The sequence below is a fragment of the Anguilla rostrata genome, chromosome 4 (genome assembly GCF_018555375.3).
Source record: "Anguilla rostrata isolate EN2019 chromosome 4, ASM1855537v3, whole genome shotgun sequence".
Taxonomy (NCBI): Eukaryota; Metazoa; Chordata; class Actinopteri; order Anguilliformes; family Anguillidae; genus Anguilla; species Anguilla rostrata.
Genome location: NC_057936.1, coordinates 9,030,496 through 9,052,507, shown reverse-complemented (window position 1 = coordinate 9,052,507; position 22,012 = coordinate 9,030,496). Strand labels below are relative to the sequence as shown.

Below are 22,012 nucleotides of genomic sequence, written 5' to 3'. Positions count from 1 at the left end.
TTTTTATATCAACTAGTGATGCACCGATATGAATATTTCTGACCGATACGGATTCTGACTATTTAGGGAAAACCTTCGCCAATGCTGATACCAATTGTTTGGTGGTTCAGCTTCCTTAATTTCATCTTTGAAATTTTTACATTCTAATGAACAATTTTAATTACACAATTACAATGTAATGCCACATAGTTAAACAGTTATTTTTTATGACATTCCTTCACATTCGTCCAACTTAAAATGCATTCCTCCAACTGAAAGTGCATTCCTGAAATATCAGTGTTTCCCCTATAATTTTTTTCAGGCCTGGTGGAACGTACCAAACCCCTGAACATGCATTGAACCTGTGATCAGTTATGAGATCTGTTCATGAACATGTTTTTCGATGTTTCTCGATGAAAGGATGTCTGACATGTAAAAAATACACTTTGTATTATTCACCATAAATAAAATTAATCAAGGCTTTTCTTGTCCTACAGGGCCTGTGGGTTCCGGAAGGAGAGGATGTGAAGATCCCTGTTGCAATTAAGGTCTTAAGAGAGGCCACATCTCCTAAAGCCAACAAGGAGATTCTGGATGTAAGTCTTTTGGCCTGTGTCACCGTGCTAATAGACCATGATTCCATATCGATGGTAACAGTAATTGGGCAGTGTTATAATGATCTTTATACCGAGTGCACCCCTTAGCGTGTGGGGAAATCATACAGTAGCCACTCCATAGTGCTGTTGCAGCTATTTTGTGTTTTTCCTCATTCGGTATTTAGCTACTCTGGACCTGACCTCAGCCCCATCCAACACCTTTGGGATCAGTTGGAAAGCCAACTGCGAGCCAGGCCTAATTTCCCAATCAGTGCCCGACCTCACTAATGCCGTTCTGGATGCAAGTCCCTGCACCAATGCTCCAACATCTAGTATAAAACCTTACAAGAAGAGTGGGGGATGTTATAGCAGCAAAGGGTGGAACAACTCCATATTAATGGCCTTAATTTTGGATGAGATGTTGGATGTCAGGTGTCCACATTCTTTTGCCACGTAGTGTATGTACCCAAGCCAAAAACTCTGCTCTTCCCTCACTAGTATAGCTATGAACTTATATAATACATGTTGGTCAGAGCTGTACATCATTATTCTTTAAGGGGCTTCTTTTTTCTCAGTGGAACACTCACCTTCTTCCACCTATTCAGGAGGCCTACGTGATGGCCAGTGTGGACAGTCCCCATGTGTGTCGTCTCTTGGGGATCTGCCTGACCTCCAGTGTCCAGCTCATCACCCAGCTTATGCCGTATGGCTGCCTTTTGGACTATGTCAAGGAGAACAAGGATAATATCGGCTCACAGTACCTGCTCAACTGGTGTCTGCAGATTGCCAAGGTGAAGTTCACCCTCAGAAATGGAAACACACAGCTTGCCTGCTTCTATAAGTTGTACATCTACCTGCTAATTATTTATAATGCAGTTATAAATACTTTATTAAGATTTTATTAGAAGATTATATTGTTAAGCATTATGCATAAGAATATAACGCCCAAAAATGCTCAAATGTAAATCCCTTAATGGTGTTAACACCCTACATTGATGTTGTTTCACTTACAGTATGTCCACCACGTTCTTCTGAATTCACCTCCTTGAGCCCTGACATGCACTCATATTTCAGTAACATGGACTGATACATGGTGTGTGTATCCATTCTGTGTTTGCTTGTGATTTTCCAAAACCAAATCTGTGGCCGTGTCATGTCCTCAAGGGTATGAGCTACCTGGAAGAGCGTCACTTGGTTCACCGAGACCTGGCAGCCAGGAATGTGCTTGTTAAAACGCCACAGCATGTGAAGATTACCGACTTTGGCCTGACCAAGCTCCTCAGTGCGGATGAGAAGGAGTACCATGCAGAAGGAGGGAAGGTTAGCTCAACTGGCCCAACACATCCATTCTGTTTTCATCGGTTCATCTCTGAAAGCCTCCACATTCACATATCCCTTCACCACCAAAGGCCATCTCTGTAGAGACAGGGAAAGGCTGTATATAGAAAAAATAAAATACTATTTAATACAGATTATGGCACAAGAAAAATGCATTTCTTATACAGAGGGCAAGTGACAGGCTCCCAAAGGGAGTCATCCTAAAGACTAATACCCACCTGAAAAAGTAAGCATTCTCAGTTTAAGAAATTTTGTCTGAATGTCATCTTAATGAGCTCAGCAAATATATGAACACTTGCCAAGCACAGTCAGCTGCCAAGGCAACCTATATTCCAAGGGATACTCCTAAATATCATCATTAAAGTCAGTCTTTGTTTCAGTCTGTGCCCTGAAGGCAATTTAACTAATTTAATATAATACCCAAATGCATTCCAAGTATATTTCGCCACAAGTGGGTCTTGTTCTGAGGCTTATTGCATGTATGAAATGCACTGAACTGTGACAGTGAAAATCTGGACTCTCTCTCTCTCTCAGGTGCCAATCAAGTGGATGGCCCTGGAGTCAATTCTGCATCAGACGTACACCCATAAGAGTGATGTGTGGAGCTATGGTACGTCACGGAGTCCTCCGGCTGGCACCGTCCTCCCTCTCCCCCTCTGCTATATTTTTATGGAAACATTACGAGAACGTTTGCGTGACGAAGGGGCAGACGCACAAATTCGCTCCCTGTACTCGTGAATGAGCGATAACATTCTATGACCGTTGCTGCTATTTGCAACGTGATCTCCAATGAAATGTAGAAATGGACCATTTTGATAAGATAAGTGCTATGTTGAAGTCCTGATGGAGGAACGGGCTCATTTACCCGGGTGACGGCCAAACGGTCGTGCTAGTTTAGCGCAGTGGTTAGTGCAGCGTCCTCTCCTGTTGGAGATCTGGGGGCTCACCAGATGCTTGCCATTACACTTTGTTTTGCTTATTTTTTCGTAATTTATACACAATAACACAATATGCTGTTTGGCGAAAATACAATGAGATGTATGGCGAAATTATTCTATCGTGGAGTAAAGGTGAAGGGGGTTAGGGTTGCGGGGGGGGGGGGGTCCCAATTCAAATGACAAGCAGGACATTTGATATGTTGTTGTACTGTTTTTTCTCAGAACGAAACAAAATGAAAAATTAGTTCCTGATTAAAACACAAACCCAAGCACAAACATCTAACCCACTTTTCCCCTTGTCCGGTAACTACTGCTCCTTCTGTTGTTAGTTACACTTATTGTGTTATCCAGTATTATCACAAATTTGGAAAATAAAGAAAAAATAGTCAAGGATGGAGAGAATTCCAAGAGAAAACAAATTAACCTGCACAGATGGTTTTATGGGGCTGTTGACCAACTTATAGGTCCTCTTTCTCAGCTTTTTAAATCTCAAATTTGATCACACTCTTCCAGACCTTTTTAAAATTCCAGACTTCTTAAATTGGACTTGCACTGTGACTTGTTCAGACTTGGACTTGACTAGTGGACTGGAGGCTAAGTGTACTTGAGACTCTGCTTGGACTTAAGTGACTTAACTGCAACACTGCATAACTCTCACTAAAACTCATCCTAAGTGAATAATGTACTGTAAGTACATCGATGCAGTTACCGTTCAAGGCTGCTGCAGTAATTTAATCTGAGAAATCCCCCAAAGGGCTTCTGCGTTCTCCTCGTGGCACCTTCACGCGTTCTATGCGAAGTGTCACAGGGGACGATCCCTTTGACGGAGATTTTCTGTCCTGTATGCCACTGATTGACAGCTCACTTCCTCTTGTTCAGGTGTTACCGTTTGGGAACTGATGACTTTCGGGACCAAGCCCTACGATGGCATCCCGGCCAGTGAGATTGCCGGGGTTCTGGAGAAGGGGGAGCGTCTGCCGCAGCCGCCCATCTGCACCATCGACGTCTACATGATCATGGTCAAGTGTGAGTCAGACCTCCTGGTGCTCCCTGAAACCCACAGCTTCTTATGTTTTTTTTTCTGTTTCTCTTCTTGAGAGCTTGTTATCAATGGTGTCTACACATGCATTTTAGAATTTGTGCTTTGGTTCTTGGTTAGCATAGTTAACTCGCACTGGTGCTTTACTTGATTTTGCATTTTCACTTGCTGTTCAGGGAATGTTGTTTGCCAGCTTGAGCACTATTGCTTACTTCAATCAGGTGAATGAACTTAAGTCTCTCCAATTTTGTAAGTCACTCTGGATAATATTCAGTTTTTATATAGGATCCATCACAGCTTCTGGAAATCATTAAGCAGTCATGCCTGATGATTGCCAGGGAGGGACTAGAGTTGAATGCCTTTTATCAAAGGAACCGCCAAAGGAACAAAACACCTCTAACATGTGATTACATCCTCATCCCTGATTGGTCTCCTCAGGCTGGATGATTGATGCGGGCAGTAGGCCGTGCTTCCGAGAGCTCATCGTGGAGTTCTCAAAGATGGCCCGGGATCCTTCTCGTTACCTGGTCATTCAGGTAACCGAAACTATTGCAGAACTTCAGATACTTGTTGGGATCTCATCGTCTCTGAAGTTGGTCTCCATTTTATGTTTGATTCTGTCATCCTCATTGTACATCACTAATGGATGGCATAATGTATCCAGTAAACACATCTAGAGCAAAGACTGCATGAAACTTGGAAGTTTTATTAGAAGCTGTGCCTCCCATGCAGATATTTTCTGCTGAAATATGGACATTTTTCCGAGCAGCTAGTCACGTTATTGTTATTGAAACCGTGATGTTTTCACTGATTGGTTGTTGTCGTGCCTCTGCAGGATGAGGAGCGCATGCGTCTCCCCAGCCCAAACGACTACCGCACACTGATCAGTGTGGAGGATATGGAAGATGTGGTGGATGCAGATGAGTACCATGGCTTCTTTAACACTTTTAGCCCCTCCCACACCCAGTTCTTCAATTCCACGGTACGCATATTCACATCATCACCCAAAAAAAAAAAGAATAAATATGGTCTTTGCAATTGCAAGAGCACGGGACCCCTGCTCCTGTGCTCTTGAGGTTAATCGCAAAAGTGAAATCTTATTAATGTGTATAGTCCCAAAGCTTTAATCTGTAACTGTCAGCATGTGCCTACCCCTTTGAAATTGAATTGCTTTGAAGTGAAGTACGCTTCACTGCCAAGTAATACCCTCTGGATGACAGCGAGGTTATTAACGTAAACTGAAACTAAGATGAAAGCTATGTGGAGAAAAACCTTATTATATAAACTGGAATAATAGGCTGTAATGGTGCACGCATTGCATTGGAAAGCTCCAAAATTAGCAATTAGCCGCTGGACGATGGCCTGCGCCTATGCTGTAGATATGGTCTGGGCAGGTGGGCAGCAAATGACGCAAATGACAGACTGGACTGACCCGAAAATCTCGATGAGCCGCCAAAATTGCACTGCACCACGCGACATTGACTGACACGGAAGTGGCGCCCCTTACACTTTGGTGTACAGCAAGTCACAAAATTACCGACTCACTCAGGCACATTAAAATATATAGTGAAAATACCATTTTGCAAGTGCGACGGCTTGCAACAAATTAACTGGCTAAGGGTGTTTGACTGAATTTTGGGGTAAGTCTTTTTTCCTCTTTAAATGAAGTAAAATTTTCACTAGAAGTTCAGTGAGACCAAAGTGAAAACGAAACATAGTCTGGTCTGTGGATTTGAGTTTTACGTGTTTCCTGGTTCGAGGTGGCAGTGCTTACGTCTGAGAAAGGAGTAGTCTTCCTTCTGGGGTGTATAGAGTCATTAGTGCGGTGTGGGAAAATGGAGTACATTTAGGGTGGGCCTAACACATGCTCTTCGGTCTGTATTGTAGAGTGGCAGCATGGGACCCTGCCACAACAGGAATGGGGTAAGTGAGGCGCAAGATGGAGATATATAACACAAGTGCGTGTGTGTGTGTGTGTGTGTGTGTGCGTGCGTGCGTGCGTGCACGTGCACGCGCATGTGTATGTGGTGTGTATTGGTGGGTGTGGGCACACGGTTAAGTGATGCCATGAGCATGAGTTAGAGTACACATAATGTGAGCTTTCAGTATAGTATTTTTTCTGATAGATTTTTTTGTTGCTTAGAACGGATGCCCAATTAGAGAGAGCAGTTTAATCCTGCGCTACATCACAGATCCCACGGATAAGTCATTGGAGAGAGACTTACAACCCATTCCAGGTAAATATCCTTGGCCACCGATGAGCTGCCAACATTTTGCAATGTTCATTTACTGTGACAGTTCTGCTTTTCATGTCAGACCAGCAGTGATCATAAGCATTTTATGTAACCTACTTTTCAAAAGTAGGCTTTAAAGTAGTGCCATTCAAAAATCTCAAAGGGCTGAATGTCAGAGGGTAGCATATCAAGGGTGACACCTACTGGACAGATGGAATCAAACCGATTGATCACATGTTCCTGAGGAAAACAATTGTGAAATGGATGATTCCTTTGAGATATAGCTACACTTGTATATGAACTACAGGTTGGGTTTTAAGGTGACCTGCTTCACAGGTTCTGCAATGAATATTAGATTCAATGTCTGGGAAACTATATGGAAATGACACATTAAAAATTAAATGTATGACACTGGTGAAGACATTTATGATATAAGATCATTCTTTTGCCTATTATTTTCAGTGCTACTTTTAAAGAAGCAATTTGTAATGACATGTTTGGCACATAAAAATGTCATGTTCTAAATGAAGTAGCATCATTGCGACTAAACTTGCATGTATGCTTCCAAACACAATATAGTGTATATCTGTAAACAACTTTTACGTGACCTGTAATGCTAGCTATAGTAACCTAGCCACTGGAAATCCTACCCATTGTATTCATGCGTAACCATGGATGTTGAACCTGCTGTATTACAGAGTATGAGAACCAAAATTGGGTAACTCCATCGGATATGATGAACCCAATCTATCAGGAACCTGGTCCCCCCCACAAGCACTTCTCTTCCCCCAGTGGGCTGGACGACGCTGAGGCAGAAAACTCTTTCAGCGATGTTGCATTGGGGCCCAAGTGCCTCAGTACAGCCCAGCGACCACGGCCTTATGGTCAAGACCACGGCCCGCAGACCAGCCTAGACAACCCCGACTACCAGGAAGACTTCTTCCCTGTCAGCAAGTCCTGCTCCAATGGCCACTTCCTCCCAACTGCTGAGAATGCAGAATACCTGGGCCTGACCGCCATGCAGTCTGAGGTCCATTAACGTCTGTCCTTGTCAGGACAGAGAAGAGATGCTCGCCAGAACACTTACGGACATCGTCTCAGCGTTTGTCGACGTTTGAGGCTTTTAAATGTCCCACCGCTGGAGAGGACAGTTTGAGGAGAGGCGACTTTCACGGCTTTGACTTGTGTTAGCCCTTGCTTGTCAAAGCGAGGACAGCAACACAAGACCTGTGCCAAAAATTATCTGTGGCCTATGTTTTAAGATCCTCTTATAAAAAAAAAAAGATTCTGATGGTCTCTAAATCTTTGGAACTTGCTTTGGCTTCCTCATTTCACTATTAGTAACAGGCACTGATTCTTCAAGAGATGCTGGCTCGAAAGAACACATTATCATTGCAACTGAAAATGTAAGCTCCAACAGTCGGTTCTAAAGATTGTGAATTCAGCACTATTTTTGCTGACCCACACTTATGTTTTAGTCTGTTGTTTTGTTGCTGTCTGAAAATACAAATGGAGAGGAACAAGTGCCTGATCTCTTGTGACAGAACATGACCAGAGAAGACGATTGAGAGGAGAGGTACACGAAAATCCAGATCTGAGAAGCTTGCAGTGAAAGAAAGTAAATTCAAAGAAGCTGTAATGTACAGTATATGGCCAAAGTATCTGGACACCCCTTCATCTGGGGCTGTTTTTCATTATTTGGGCTAAGCCCCTTAGTTCCAGTGACGGAATTCCTTCCCAGAAGAGTGGAGGTTGTTTTAGCAGCAAAGGGTGGACCAACTCCATATTAATGCCCATAATTTTGGATGAGATGTTGGATGTCAGGTGTCCACGTACTTTTGGCCATGTAGTGGTTGGCCGTGCGTTTTTTGTCTTGCTGGGACAACCTGTGTACGTATTCCAAACTGAAAGCTTTCTTGATAGGCAGGACAGGTATATAAAACCGAGTATGCCTTAAGCTGAAGGTTTACCATTTAATGGTATTGAACAGCACACAGTAAAATGTCAAGTGTTAATTAAACTCAGAGTTTATGAGTCCACACTGGTCTTAGTGGACTCGTAGAAACTCTGAATGAGTTTGGTTTAACACTGAACATTTTATTGTGTACACAATGCCAATACCAATGTTTCAAAACTTGTACAGGGTCATCTTTTTTAGTATTTGAGTATGTATTTGGCACATAATTTTTTTGCGCATTTGGTATCCCAGGATATATGAGATCCAACCGTGGAATTAGTATAGTATTAATTTCTTACGGCCCATGAGCTACAATAGCACACTGCAGTATGAGGTAAGTGAACCATTTAAGCCAGGGTATTTTGTTTGAACAAACTTTTGAGCAATTTAACTTGACACCCCTGGTCTGAGATGTGAAAAAAAAATTATTTCTCTGGGAAGTTTATATTTTTTTTTCATCAGATGGCTGTAGTTAAACACTATTTGTACATTGATATTGTAATATCGTAGGTGTTCTTACCACTGTTTTAACCCTTATCCCTGACTTACTCTCCGGTACTACTCTCTGTTACCTCTCTGCTCTACTTGCCACACAGGTTGCATTAATATGACCATTCCTTCATATTGACCAAAATATTATTTCTATGCCTGCCAAATATATTTTAATAAATATTAACATACGGTGTATTACCAAAATTAACAGGAACATACTATTGAAAAGAATCATGTGAGACAAGGTGGGTGTCAGGATGTTCCTAAGGTCACCTCAGGTTAAAAAGCATTGAAGCTCAACAACTCTGTACATACCTATTCTAGTTAAATTCTAGTTAAAAGGGCTTTTCAAAAATAAGCTTGGCATTCCTACCGTATTTCATGAGGATTTCATGTGTGTGTTTTGCTTTGTTGTTGTATTTTTCACAAAGCATGGCTATTATAGTTGATCTATGACGATGTGTTCGTGATGAGGATTTTGGCCTGGCTAGATGCGAGTGTCTGTTTTGACCCTAGAAATTTGTCCTGTGGAGACCCATTGTCTCTGTGCTACACATGTATCACATTCGCTCAATTAATTTGTTAAATTGTTATTAAATGACCTTTTGCCTCAAAGTATATCTACAGTGTCTGTCATATAGGCAGACAACACCTTCTCAGACACTGCATAATGCCATTAATTTCTTCACGGATATTTGATACTACATAATGGCCTCTATAGATCACACAATTTTGGAACATCTTGTTCTATCACGGTTTTTGTCAGCTGTTGTAAGCTGTATATTGTCCTCAGACTTGAAAATTCAATGCAGGAGATATGAATCTCTGGTCTTAATCTCAAGAACCGCATATTCTACTATTCTGAACCTTACACTACAAGGGACATTCAATAAAGATAAAATAAATAATATTTTTCAAAATATTTTTTTATTGCAATGTGTTTTGTCATCCAAGGTGGAGTCATGTCAAAAACTCTATCTATTTGAAAAATAGATATTTTTATATTAAACTTTTTATGCAAGTCTCAGAAGGATATTCATAAATTATAGTGGTTGTCATTTTATATCTTTTTTGAGTTGTGGCCAAACAGAAGGGTATAACCCTAAAGAGACAGATCAATATAAAAAGCTATGAAGTATTCTTTGATGTTATATTCTGTTTTTTGAAGGATCTGTTATGGTTTAAGGAGTTGAATGTTCATCCGTACCTTATTAGAAATTCTCTCCACTCTTTGTCACTGATCAGTGAATGTAATATGTACTCACACAAATCTAGTCCAGCCAATGATCCAGTCCACTCTAATGATGTAGCAACAACATTATGTGTTTGGTGAGATTGCATCTTCTTGAGATGCAGCTACTATTTGTACCTTAAAAATTTTAAGCCTCAGTGATACTATTCATACCATTCTCATCTAACCTCTCTTAGCACAGGTAAGGTGTGCCTGGCCAAATACATTTTCAGAATTCAGTTTTCAATATTTTGTTCACAGTGTGTCTGAAAACAATTTTGAGCTACATGACCAAAAATGCAATAAATATATTAATGTTTTTTTTAATTTTTTTTTTAAACGGCTGATGATTCTTTCTTATGAATTAATAAGGTCAATGATTCTGACCGTGTCTCACAACAGAGCATAGCCAAGCCATAATATAATTAATCGCTAAGTTTTTTTAAAAAGTATGTTTAAAGTGAAATGTTTGCATTTCCTGATTGTCTCATAAGACAGGAAATTAAATTGGTCAGTCCTAACACTAACATCAGCCTGCCCTCCATCAAGGTGTTTCAGCACAGACTTTAAGATTAGGGGTAGTAGTCTACTGTAGGCCCTACTTTAGTCTTGTCCTGTCCTATCCAATCAAACACCTACTGTACAACCATTAATATGTATTTTATTATTTCTGTGTGGCATGGGTTCAACAATGGGCTGAAAACATTCCTTAGGGATTTTGGTCTATGCTGACTCGATAGCATCACCTAGTTCCTGCTGGTTTTATGGCCACACATTCATACTTTTGTGATCTGGAGACTGTGCCGGCCATGTGGTATTCAAGTAATGCACAATTGCTATTAAGGGGCCTGATGTGGGCCAAGAAACCATCCACACTACACCACCACCACCAGCATCCTGCACCGTTGATACAAGGCAGGAGGGATCCATGGAATCATGCTGTGTATGCCAAATTAGGACCCTCCCATCTGCATGTCACAGCAGAAATCAAGATTTGTCTGACAAGGCGACATTCTTACAATCTTCAAATTTCCAGCTTTGGCGAGCACGTGCACACTGGTGCCTCATCTTCCTATTCTTAGCTGACAGGAGTGGAAGCCGACATGGTCTTCTGCTGCTGTTGCCCATCCGCTTCAAGGTTCAATGTGTTGTGCATTCAGAGATGTCCTTCTGCACACCACCGTAAAAAGCTGTTATTTGAACATTTGTGGCCTTTCTGTTAACCTGAACAAGTCTGCCCATTCTCCTCCGACCTCGCTCATTAACAAGGTGTTTCTTTTTCTGTTTATCATACCTGTCTCTGTAAACTCTAGAGGCCGCAGTACACAAAACCCCAAGAAAGCAGCTGTTTCAGAGATTCCAGAACCACCACGTCTGGCACCAACAATCATACTACGGTCAAAACCACTTAGATCATGTTGTGGGACAAGTAAAGAATAATTAAAATGTTTATTTTATGAATCCGGTTTCTGGGTGGCAAGAAATTAATGTAGTAGTATCTCTATTTGGAGATACTACGACATGACAAAGCAGAGGTACTCAGATATTACAATTGGGGCGGTATCAGAGTATAATGCAGATAGCATTTTTCAAACCTTGGAGGGCAGCACCAAGATGTTTTTGACCTGTTTTTTTTTTTTTTCTGATAAAATATTATTTCAGAAATGTTGAAAAAACAACATGAATTAAAATGTTTCATTATAAAGTAGGCATACAAACACATACAAATACAGCTAAAAAAAAAATTTTAAAAGTGATCTAGGGTGTAATTACCCTTTAGCCTTATCTGTTAAGGAGATGTTTCTATTGAGGAAAACATGTTCTTCGCAGTTTTGTTAATATGTGTGATTTAAATTTAGCTTGTCCAATGGAAGGGTTACAGTCAATTAATGGATAAACAGGCAAATTTAAGGTATGTCTGTGCTCAATTTGACCATGCTAACTGGCTGTTGAGACTGCAGTGCTAGACATCATCATTATTATTACTACTGTTTCTGCATTTCATCTGTTTGTCAGGCACTTCTCAGCTGCCTAGTTTTGTCACTCGACCTCCCTCTGGATTCAGTTTCCTTTATTGTTGAAGTCACACAATGAATGACAGACTCAGATTGAGATGATTAAATTAAATTGATAACCAGAAACCTTTAAGTCTACTGTAAGGAAGTCACTGAAGAAATGTATACATCTTTATGATATATAAGGAAGAAAATCTGCAATTAGTCCCCGTGTTTGATTTTAAACCTAAAAGCAATAAGAGAATGCGTTTTTAGCTGAGCTTAAAATTGTACTGTGTCCTGCGACTTTAAGAGGCAAGCTGACGGAACAGTAATCACGTGATGAAGAAAAACAGGAACTAGGGCAGGGGATAAGACATTTCCCACTGATCTGTGATATTACCACAGGCCAAGTGCCATCAGAAGTCTGGGGAAAGAATCAACAGTATTCTCGGCGCGATGAGCGAAGAACATTACCTCGAACTTTGCGAAAACCCGGTGCAATTTGAAAATGCGTCAAATGTCAACAATGTGTTTTTCGATGAAGCAAATAAGCAGGTAATTCTGTGCTGAGCCACGCTCAGGATCTTATGAATTGTCACCTTTATGATGCCGGATTTTAACATAGTGGCTACGAACTTTTGAATGTTCAACATTTGCTGTTTTTGGCAGTGTGTTTGGGCTGTAATATCATTGTTTGTTTTGAAAGGTGTTCGCTGTTCGATCAGGGGGTGCCACGGGGGTTGTGGTCAAGGGACCGGACGACAAAAATTCGATTGCATTCAGGTACAATTTTAACATCTGCAACTTTTAGGCCTTGGCTCAGTAGTTCTCACTGGAGAAGATAACTGGTTGTTTATCTATCTATCTATCTATCAATCGGTCTGTCTGTCTATCTATCTATCCAGAATGGATGACAAAGGCGAAGTGAAATGTATCAAGTTTTCTTTGGGAAACAAGATTTTAGCTGTCCAGAGAACGCCAAAGTCGGTGGTAAGAACTATTTAAAAATACATGCGATACACGTTATATTTAAATAGTTCATAAATGGACTCTCATTCTGACTCTAATATACAGAACTAATTCACTCTCTTTTAGGACTTCATTAACTTCATCCCTGATCTCCCACACTTGGAATACTCACAGGAATGCAAGGTATTTAGCCACTGCAACAATTTCATATTGCTGGTTTGGACGTATTAAATGTTTGCTTAACTGTTTAACGTTTGATCTTTCATGTGTCTTGCGCTGCAGTCCAAGAATGCTTCTGTCCTGGGGTTTTGTTGGACCAACTGGAATGAAATAGTTTTCATCACCGACCAGGGAATAGAGTTCTATCAGGTAAGTCCCCTTACGTTTATGCGCTGTAGGATTGGTCAGATTTCTCCAGGACTGGTTAAGAGCTGGTCTGGACTGTTGCACTGTTGGTCTATATCTTCAAGTCAGATTTATTTTATTGACTAATTGTGTTATTAACTAATTGTGTGCATGTCATGTGTTCATCCCTTCTAATTGAACTGCAGAATTATGTTCTTATTAACCCACATACTCACTTGTGGAATAAAATTTAAAGTAAAAGGAGTAAAAGGATATACAGTGATGCCTGATTTATACAGTTAAATGCTGAACGGCTAAATACTTATCAATGATAAAGACCAGTATAAATGAAAAAGAAGTCTTGTATGCATACAATGGTGCACCTTTTTGTTTTAACAACTAGACCAATGTTCTAACTTAAATTACATCTTCCTTGATTGATGCAGCAATGGTAAGATTTTGCATTTGGTACATTCCAAGCTGCATGCTTGTTGCTGTACTTACTAAAGTTGTAAGTGGTATTAATAAGGGCTTTAATATTTGTGATAGCCTTTTCACTATAACTTGTATTTTCACTATACTGTATTTTCAAAAGGCATGTAATTGGCCCAGGAATAAGGGTACGAACCAAAATGGATGAGGAATAAAAATGATGATGATGACGATGCATGGGTCTCTTTCTCTGCAGGTGCAGCCAGATAAGCGCAGTCTGAAGCTTCTGAAGAGTCAGAGCATTAATGTGAACTGGTACATGTACTGCCCAGAGACCTCAGTCATCCTGCTGTCCACCACTGTGCAGGGTAATGTGCTGCAGCCCTTTTCCTTCAAGGTCAGTGAAGGCTTCCACGCACACAACATTCCCTATGTGTATCTCCTGAAAGTGCTCGAAACATGGGTGTTATAAGATAGTTTGGTGGATTTTTGTAATGTGTAAGCTGAAATATATATGCTGCCCCTTTAAAAGACTTATGCATAATAAAATGGTATCTGATAGAGGTATTTATCTTTTGAGAGGATATTATTAAACTCATCCTTGCATTCCATGTCTTTTTGTTGTTTCTTATATTTTGATTTCCTTTTTCCCCCCCACTGTGCTAATTCCTTCTCTTGATTGCAACCAGAGTGGAACAATGTCCAAAATGTCAAAATTTGAGATTGAGCTGCCGGTGGTCCCCAAACCAGCCAAGCTTAGCCTGTCAGAGCGGGACATTGCCGTGGCGACAATGTGAGTGACAGCTATTTAGGATTAAAATTTAGCATTCTCTTTCCATACATTGTAAATGCTTTGCTCATTAATTGATGGTCTGTTTTATTCATGCTAGCCATTGTTTTTTGCCCACTTCTGATATGCCTGCATCCACAGCTATGGCCAACTTTATGTCATGTACCTGAAGCATCACTCCAGAGTAGCCAACAGTCCAGGTGCTGAAGTGGTCCTCTATCACCTTCCCAGGTAGCTACCACCCAAGTTGATTTGCAGTTTTTTCAAAGCTTGTACTGGAAATAGATATGAATGGGAAATTACTTTGAACACTCTTTTTTTTGTTAATGCAGGGAGGGCCCCTGTAAGAAGACCCACGTGCTTAAGCTGAACACTACAGGGAAGTTTGCTCTTAACGTGGTGGACAATCTAGTGGTAGTACATCACCAGAGCTCTCAGGTTAGAAAATGGACACACTTTGTCTCTCACTGCATTTGTTAATATGGTTAAATGGTAAATGGTAAATGGACTGCATTTATATAGCGCTTTTATCCAAAGCGCTTTACAATTGATGCCTCTCATTCGCCAGAGCAGTTAGGAGTTAGGGGTTAGGTGTCTTGCTCAAGGACACTTCGACACGCCCAGGGCGGGGTTTGAACCGGCAACCCTCCGACTGCCAGACAATCGGTCTTACCTCCTGAGCTATGTCGCCCCCCTTAGGTTAAAGGGCTAAGGCCTATACCAAATATATTGGCTACATTGTGCTTGTTATTTATCATCCAAAGCTGTCAAATAATCACAGAGAGCATGGAAAATGGGGGAAATCACAGAAATGGCAAAAAAAATAAATTAAATAAATAAATTTTAAAAATGGGGAAAGTCATGGAACTGCCAAAAAAAAAAAGGCAAAAGAATCAATGAGACCTGTGGCTTCTGACAAACACCTTGCCTTACTCATGATAAAAACCATTGTGTATAACCCAATCTTTTGAATAAACACATTTTTTATTAATGCCTTTAGACTTCCATTATATTTGACATCAAGCTGAAGGACCCAGACAGCGTCTTGAATATCCACCAGCCAGTCCTCCCTGCCCTCTCCATCCACCCTTATAAGATTCCGCTGACTGGTACGAGGTGCCTCGCCCGTCCTTTACACACCCACGTACACGAAGACCGTCTGTAACTCTGTCTACTCGCATACTTCATAACTCTCTGAAGTAGCTTATTCACATACATCATGACTCTGTGATTCTGTCTACTCACATACTTCATTACTATCTGAAGTAGCTTGTTCACGTACATCATGACCATCTGTGACTCTGTCTACTTGCATACTTCATAACTCTCTGAATTAGCTTATTCACACACTTCATGACTGTCTAAGACTCTGTCTACTTGCATACTTCATAACTCTCTGAATTAGCTTATTCACACACGTCATGACTCTGTAACTCCGTCTACTCGCATACTTCATAACTCTCTGAATTACCTTATTCACACACTTCATGACTGTCTAAGACTCTGTCTACTCGCATACTTCATAACTCTCTGAAGTAGCTCGTTCACGTACATCATGACCATCTGTGACTGTCTACTTGCGTACTTCATAACTTTCTGAATTAGCTTATTCACACACGCCATGACCGTCTGTAACTCTGTCTACTCGCATACTTCATAACTTTCTGAATTAGCTTATTCACACACGTCATGACTGTCTGTGACTCTGTCTACTTGCATACTTCATAACTCTCTGAATTAGCTTATTCACACACGTCATGACTCTGTAACTCCGTCTACTCGCATACTTCATAACTCTCTGATATAGCTTATTCACACACTTCATGACTGTCTAAGACTCTGTCTACTCGCATACTTCATAACTCTCTGAATGAGCTTATTCACGTACATCATGACTGTCTGTGACTCTGTCTACTTGCATACTTCATTACTATCTGAATTAGCTTATTCACATACATCATGACCATCAGTGACTCTGTCTACTCGCATACTACATAACTTTCTGAATGAGCTTATTCACATACATCATGACTGTCTGCGACTGCCCATTAAAACTTCATGAATAACTAACTCTAAAGCTTAATTATCTGTCCTCCTTTCTTTCTTTCAAGGTCCTGCTGCTGTGGCCTCCCAGGGTCCAGTACGTTGTGAGCTCTGTATCCTTTTTTTTTGGAGCAGCGTGTGCTGCATCACAGACACCACGTTGAGGATAGATAAACATGACCGCATGTTTTGCCGGGAGCGTGCTAGAGTACCTAAAATGTATCAGATATTTTTGTCGACTAAAGCTCTGGTCAGTAATTTATATTGTGAGAAAAATCACGTTTAGTGATTTAATAACTCAGTTGTTTAAAATGATCTTTCTCAAATGATCTGTCTATTATTTCTTATTTTAGACTCTGAAAAAGAGGTGATCATGACCATAGCTCATCAATCTTGCTGTACGTGATTAAAAAATAGTGTTCATAAATCTGTGCTTATATTGCACATAATTGGGATTTCCTTTGACATTCAGACTCCTCTACCTGGAGTGTGTTTCAGCCAGACATCATCATCAGTGCCAGCGAAGGTAATCGTTGCATTTGTGAGACAAAGTGAAGGATGAACTAAAAATATGTTTATTTTCTGAATATAGTGGTTCCAACAGACAGTGCCCTTGTTGAAAGGCTCAGCACTCTGAATACTGAACACAAGTGGTACTGCATGCTGGAACCCCTCACTTAACCTACATATAAAATATATTTTACATTTTAATTAATTTAATAATGATTGTTAATTATCAGTTTAATCGCTGAATTAGTTAATAGGTCAGTCTACTGTAAACTGGTGGAATAAAGCAAGCCAGTGAGATCATAGGTGACGGATCATAGGTGCATCTGGCTAGAACCCAGAATTAATTTTTTTATTTGAAATAGCGTGAATAGTTATTTGAAATAGCAAACCAGTGCAAAACTCTCAGTGCTGTATAGGTATGGGGCATGCCGCGTATCTATGGCAGTGACCTCTGTTCCCATTTCTGTAAGAATCTCTGTGGTTCTTTCTGTTTAGTAACTTCAGTAACCCATTTCTCTTTGTGAGCTCAGGATATCTCTGGTATCTGCAAATAAAGCTGCAGCCTGCAGTCAACCTCTTGCAAGACAAGGGAAAGCTGATGGACTTCTTACTGCACAGACGCGACTGCAAGATGGTCATCCTGTCAGTGTGCTCGCAAAGTATGTATCCATTATCAAATAAAAGCAGAAAGGGCACTTTACAAAATATAAAAATGATAGCTTCATTAGAAAAATATGTTTTCTTGGCCGTCTGGGTAGTGTAGAGGTATAAGCACTCACCTACGGTACTTCCAGCTTGGTCCGAAGTTCCTACGAACACAATTGGTGGTGTTTGCGGGTGGGAAGCCGGTGAGGGTATGAGTCCTGATCATTGCATTAGCGACTTCTACTGGTTGGTCGGAGCGCCTGTTCAGCAGGGAGGGGATCTGGGGGAGATCTCCGCACGCGCTACGCTCTCCCACTGAAACTCCTCGCTGTCAGGTGAAAAGAAGCGGCTGGCGAATCCACATGTCTCGGAGTCTGGCATGTGGTAGTCTACACCCTCCCCAGACTGACAGAGGATAGTGCATCGACCAGGACTGTGATACACACGGGGAATTGGTATAACGACTAAATTGGGGAGAAAATGGCACAAAAAATAAATAAATATGTTTACATATGGGGAAATATTTTCTCTCAAAATCTTCATCTTAAGGATTGTATGTGTTATTTTTTCTTTTTCTTCAGACCAAGTTCTCTTTTGAAGGATATTACCATGCAATTGTTTTGAGGTGCTTAGTTTCTTGTTCCCTAATATACCATAGGGTCATAGAAAGTGTGTGGTGCTTATGCATGCTTTTGTTCATAGTGCTCGATGGAGGAGAGAAGGGTAACCTTCCAGTGGTGGCCACTGTCTTTGACAAGCTCAACCTGGTCTACAAAGACTACTTGGAGGCAGAACAGAGCTATACCTTGGTGAGTGGTTTTCTCAATCTGGAGTCACACTCAAAATGGTTTGCCAAATTAAAGGTGCAGTGTGTAAGTTTTTTTTTTTTGGAAAACTTTTGTTCATATCTGGTTACATTTCTTTCACATTCCAACAGATATCAATAAAGTTCTAAGAAAAAAAAATCAGGTCTCTCTTATTGCCCCAGTGTGGTTGAATCTTAACAACCAATCGGGACAGCTCTCAGCCTGTCAATCATTGCGGGTTTACGCCACTATCAGAGCAGGCTACACAGTTAAGAGCAGAGCAGAGATACCATAGAGTAAAATCTTCCAAAATTACCAGTTCCACCTTTGACTACAACAGCGTGATGCTGAGCTTGCAGTATTTCTGCTGGACAGATCATTATTGTGCTTGTTCGATTTCTGTGGGAATTTATCGCCCCAGACTGTGTAGCCAACATTGCTAGAAAATGTTAGTTAATTAGCTGATGTATTTAGCACAGTGTTTACATTATAGCTATGTTGTAAGTTAGGTGCTATCTCATAGCTTATCTGTAGCTATGTTTAGAGCTACCAATGCTGTTCAAGTGAAAAAAAATGATATTGGCTGTCACCTTGTGTACTTGTCTTCTGTACAGGCAGTGGAGTCCGGTCCGAGTCGCGGGGGCATCACTCACAGGAGACCAGTCCGCACACAGGCAGTCATCGACCAGTCCGACATGTACACCCACGTCTTGTCTGTGTTCACGGAGAGGAAGGTGAGATCATTGTTGACCATGAAAGAATGATTGCTCTATATAGATTGCTCTATATTCCGCAATCAATGGTGCACAGTGCAGGGTGCGTGGGTGCAGTCAGTAGTACAGCACATGGGGCACACTGGGCGTGGCTACTGAATTTTGGAATTTTCGTGACCAGTGACAAGGAGTGAACGGCTGGCAGCACATGACGCATGTGGAAAATGCGCTGGATCCGGCTGAAGATATTATCAGTGGATGTGTTGAAGCTGGTCAAGCATAGCCAATCAGATAACCTCTTGTGCTTAGTGTACCACTGCACTGAAATGCTCACCATAAGAAGCGTCTGCCAAGAGAATACTGACTTTCTTATGCAGAAGGTGTAGAGCAGGGCTGTAACTTTTTACAAAAAATTGAGTTCAAAGGAATCTCTTATGGGATCTTGGGTCTATGCCAAAGAGCTGATTTGCGTAACCCACTATGCTAGTGAAACTGCTCTTTGCATCTTCAGCAGTCATTTAGCCTGGAAATTAAATGAATTTATGGTCTGGAGGAAGTAAAATCAGAAGAGCAGCATAGCCGTGTGGGCTCAGCAGAGTTCATTGTGGTGTGTTATCTCTCTGGACAGGACGTGTCCCACAGGTTCGTCATCGCCGTGCTGATGGAGTACATCCGCTCGCTCAACCAGTTTCAGATCACAGTGCAGGTACTTCAGCTGGGAAGCGTATTATCAATACCAATCAGCATGGTGGAATTAGTTTGGAATAATGTCACACAAAAAAATAATGAAGTTATCCACTCACCTCTACACTGAAACACTGACTGTGTGTTGTTCTATTCCAGCACTACCTTTATGAGCTGGTCATCAAAACCCTGGTCCATCACAACCTCTTCTACATGCTGCATCAGTTCCTTCAGTACCACGTCCTCAGTGACTCAAAGCCCCTGGTGAGTTTCACATTAATTTGATGTCCTTAAGGACAGTGAATAAGTGTAGCACGGGTGTAAAGACACAAAATGGCGCGCCCGCCTCGACTTCAGAAGGAAAGGCTGTCAACCAACTGTACTGAAGTGAGAGAAGGGGTTGAGTCAAGGTTTGGAACCTGTCAGTTTCTCTTCGATATCAGGACGTATGCTTCTGTTATTTCAGAGTTAATTGAAGAGATTCATGAATGCTTTGATAACTAAATACAGAAAACTTTCCATCCTTCATTATGCTTCGTACTTGTTTTTACCAATGTGCAGTAACATGGGTACATAGTGTTAATTTGGCACCACACTTGAATTAATTACAAAATGCAATACTTCAAAGGAACAAAAACCATGAACTTGCCATCACTCCAGGGCTCCAATAAAATTCTCCAAGGAGGAAAATTTGAGAATGAAATTAAGATTTGCTTGTGAGGCAGCTCAGTGTGACACCAGTGTTCTCCCCCCCAGGCCTGCCTGTTGTTGTCACTAGAGAGCACCTACCCCCCAGCTCACCAGCTGTCCTTGGATATGCTGAAGGTAAGGCTTGCCGCCAAGAAACAATTCCAACATCTCATGGCAGTGCAGTGTCTTGTGTCTACAACAAACATTGTTCAAATGAAATATCTATGTAGAGTAAAAGGTGCGTAAATTTGCCTGAAGCGTGAAAAGACGAGATTGCCAGTGCATCATAGATATGCCTTTGCATGGTTTCTTAAATAGTATTTTCAAGGTAAACAATCTGCATCTGCATAGTATGTCTTTAAGGTCACATTGGTAGCATTTCCACCGGCTGCTGTGTGAGTGCGTTATTCCCATGTGCCAACAGAGGCTGTCGACAGCCAATGACGAGATTGTGGAGGTGCTGCTGTCCAAGCAGCAGGTTCTGGGGGCTCTGCGCTTCATCCGGAGCGTGGGTGGCCATGACAACATCTCCGCGCGCAAGTTCCTGGATGCCGCACGCCAGACCAAGGACCAGCTGCTCTTCTACACCATCTTCAGGTTCTTTGAACAGAGGAATCAGCGACTACGGGGGAGTCCGAACTTCACCCCAGGTGGTTGGAAACGCGAAATAAAATGTTTTGCTTCAGTTTAAACAAACGTACACAGGCTTACAATTTTGGTGAGGCTACTTTGCATACATTGGGCAAAAGGATAGTTTGTTAGTGAGTTTTCAGCAAGTGAAATTACAGCTACACTGAAATTACTTTGCAGTAAATATGTTACCATACCAGGGTCTTCCAGTGGTTTAGACCTCATTTTAATCAGGAGGACAGCTACTCGTCTACAAATAAAACTCTGGTGGAATTCCCCATTCTGCCACTGGGTCCAGGGAAATGCACTATATATATAAATATATAGCCATATATTTTTCTTGATGCAATACAATTAATTGGATTCATGTTAACATCTTATCTTTTCTTCCAACAGGAGAACACTGTGAGGAACACACCACTTACTTCAAGCAAGTGTTTGGGGAACAAGCCTTAATGAAGCCTCTAACAGTTTAAACAGTCTTGCGTCCCTTGCAGTTTGTTACAGCCTGTATAAATGTATTTACTGGATGCAACCTCTTTTATAAAAATGCATATTGCTGAATAAAGTTATGTACATATTTACATGTGATTTTGCCAAGTATAAAATCATCTTGGTGAACGATGAACCTCACATGGCACGTTAGCACGTAAGTGGATAGCTTATGGTGTATTGGCTTAATGTGGTATTTTTATGCAAATAAATCCTAACCCCTAATATGACCTTTGAAACAATAGTTACTGCTTTTTGTCTATGCATGACCTAATGTGAATATGCTGTGTGGTGCCAAGAAGGGTCTTTCAGCACAGGTGGGCGGCACAGAGACACACAATATGGAGATTTAGAATTTGACTGCACAGTGGCTTTTCTGTTAAAATGAACCAACAAGATAAAATCATCCACTCAATGAAGACGGCTAGAATGTCAGATGGCGTGAATGTTCGGGCCAATTAA

At 41.1% G+C, this 22,012-nt stretch overlaps 2 protein-coding genes across 3 annotated transcripts in view; both read left to right on the top strand.

Annotated features, from left to right (window-relative positions):
- LOC135252421 (epidermal growth factor receptor-like) overlaps positions 1-9,495 on the top strand; it is a 47,169-nt gene extending 37,674 nt beyond the window's left edge. For both annotated transcript variants that reach the window (XM_064330451.1, XM_064330452.1), the window contains exons 19-28: positions 477-575; positions 1,181-1,366; positions 1,740-1,895; positions 2,448-2,523; positions 3,731-3,877; positions 4,329-4,426; positions 4,726-4,872; positions 5,778-5,813; positions 6,034-6,127; positions 6,823-9,495. In XM_064330451.1, the coding sequence (XP_064186521.1) occupies positions 477-575; positions 1,181-1,366; positions 1,740-1,895; positions 2,448-2,523; positions 3,731-3,877; positions 4,329-4,426; positions 4,726-4,872; positions 5,778-5,813; positions 6,034-6,127; positions 6,823-7,163 (1,380 nt within the window). In that variant the 3' untranslated portion in view covers positions 7,164-9,495. The remainder of the gene's footprint in view (positions 1-476; positions 576-1,180; positions 1,367-1,739; positions 1,896-2,447; positions 2,524-3,730; positions 3,878-4,328; positions 4,427-4,725; positions 4,873-5,777; positions 5,814-6,033; positions 6,128-6,822) is intronic.
- Positions 9,496-12,146: 2,651 nt separating this feature from the next.
- Positions 12,147-21,792, top strand: rmc1 (regulator of MON1-CCZ1). The gene is made up of 20 exons (XM_064330463.1): positions 12,147-12,356; positions 12,508-12,584; positions 12,707-12,791; positions 12,897-12,953; positions 13,053-13,139; positions 13,804-13,944; positions 14,237-14,340; positions 14,479-14,568; positions 14,670-14,775; positions 15,338-15,446; positions 16,449-16,493; positions 16,853-16,906; positions 17,421-17,549; positions 18,238-18,344; positions 18,956-19,075; positions 19,683-19,760; positions 19,898-20,002; positions 20,495-20,563; positions 20,853-21,078; positions 21,455-21,792. The coding sequence occupies exons 1-20, from the start codon at positions 12,258-12,260 to the stop codon at positions 21,532-21,534; spliced, it is 1,968 nt and encodes a 655-aa protein (XP_064186533.1). The 5' UTR covers positions 12,147-12,257; the 3' UTR covers positions 21,535-21,792.
- The last annotated feature ends 220 nt before the right edge of the window (positions 21,793-22,012 follow it).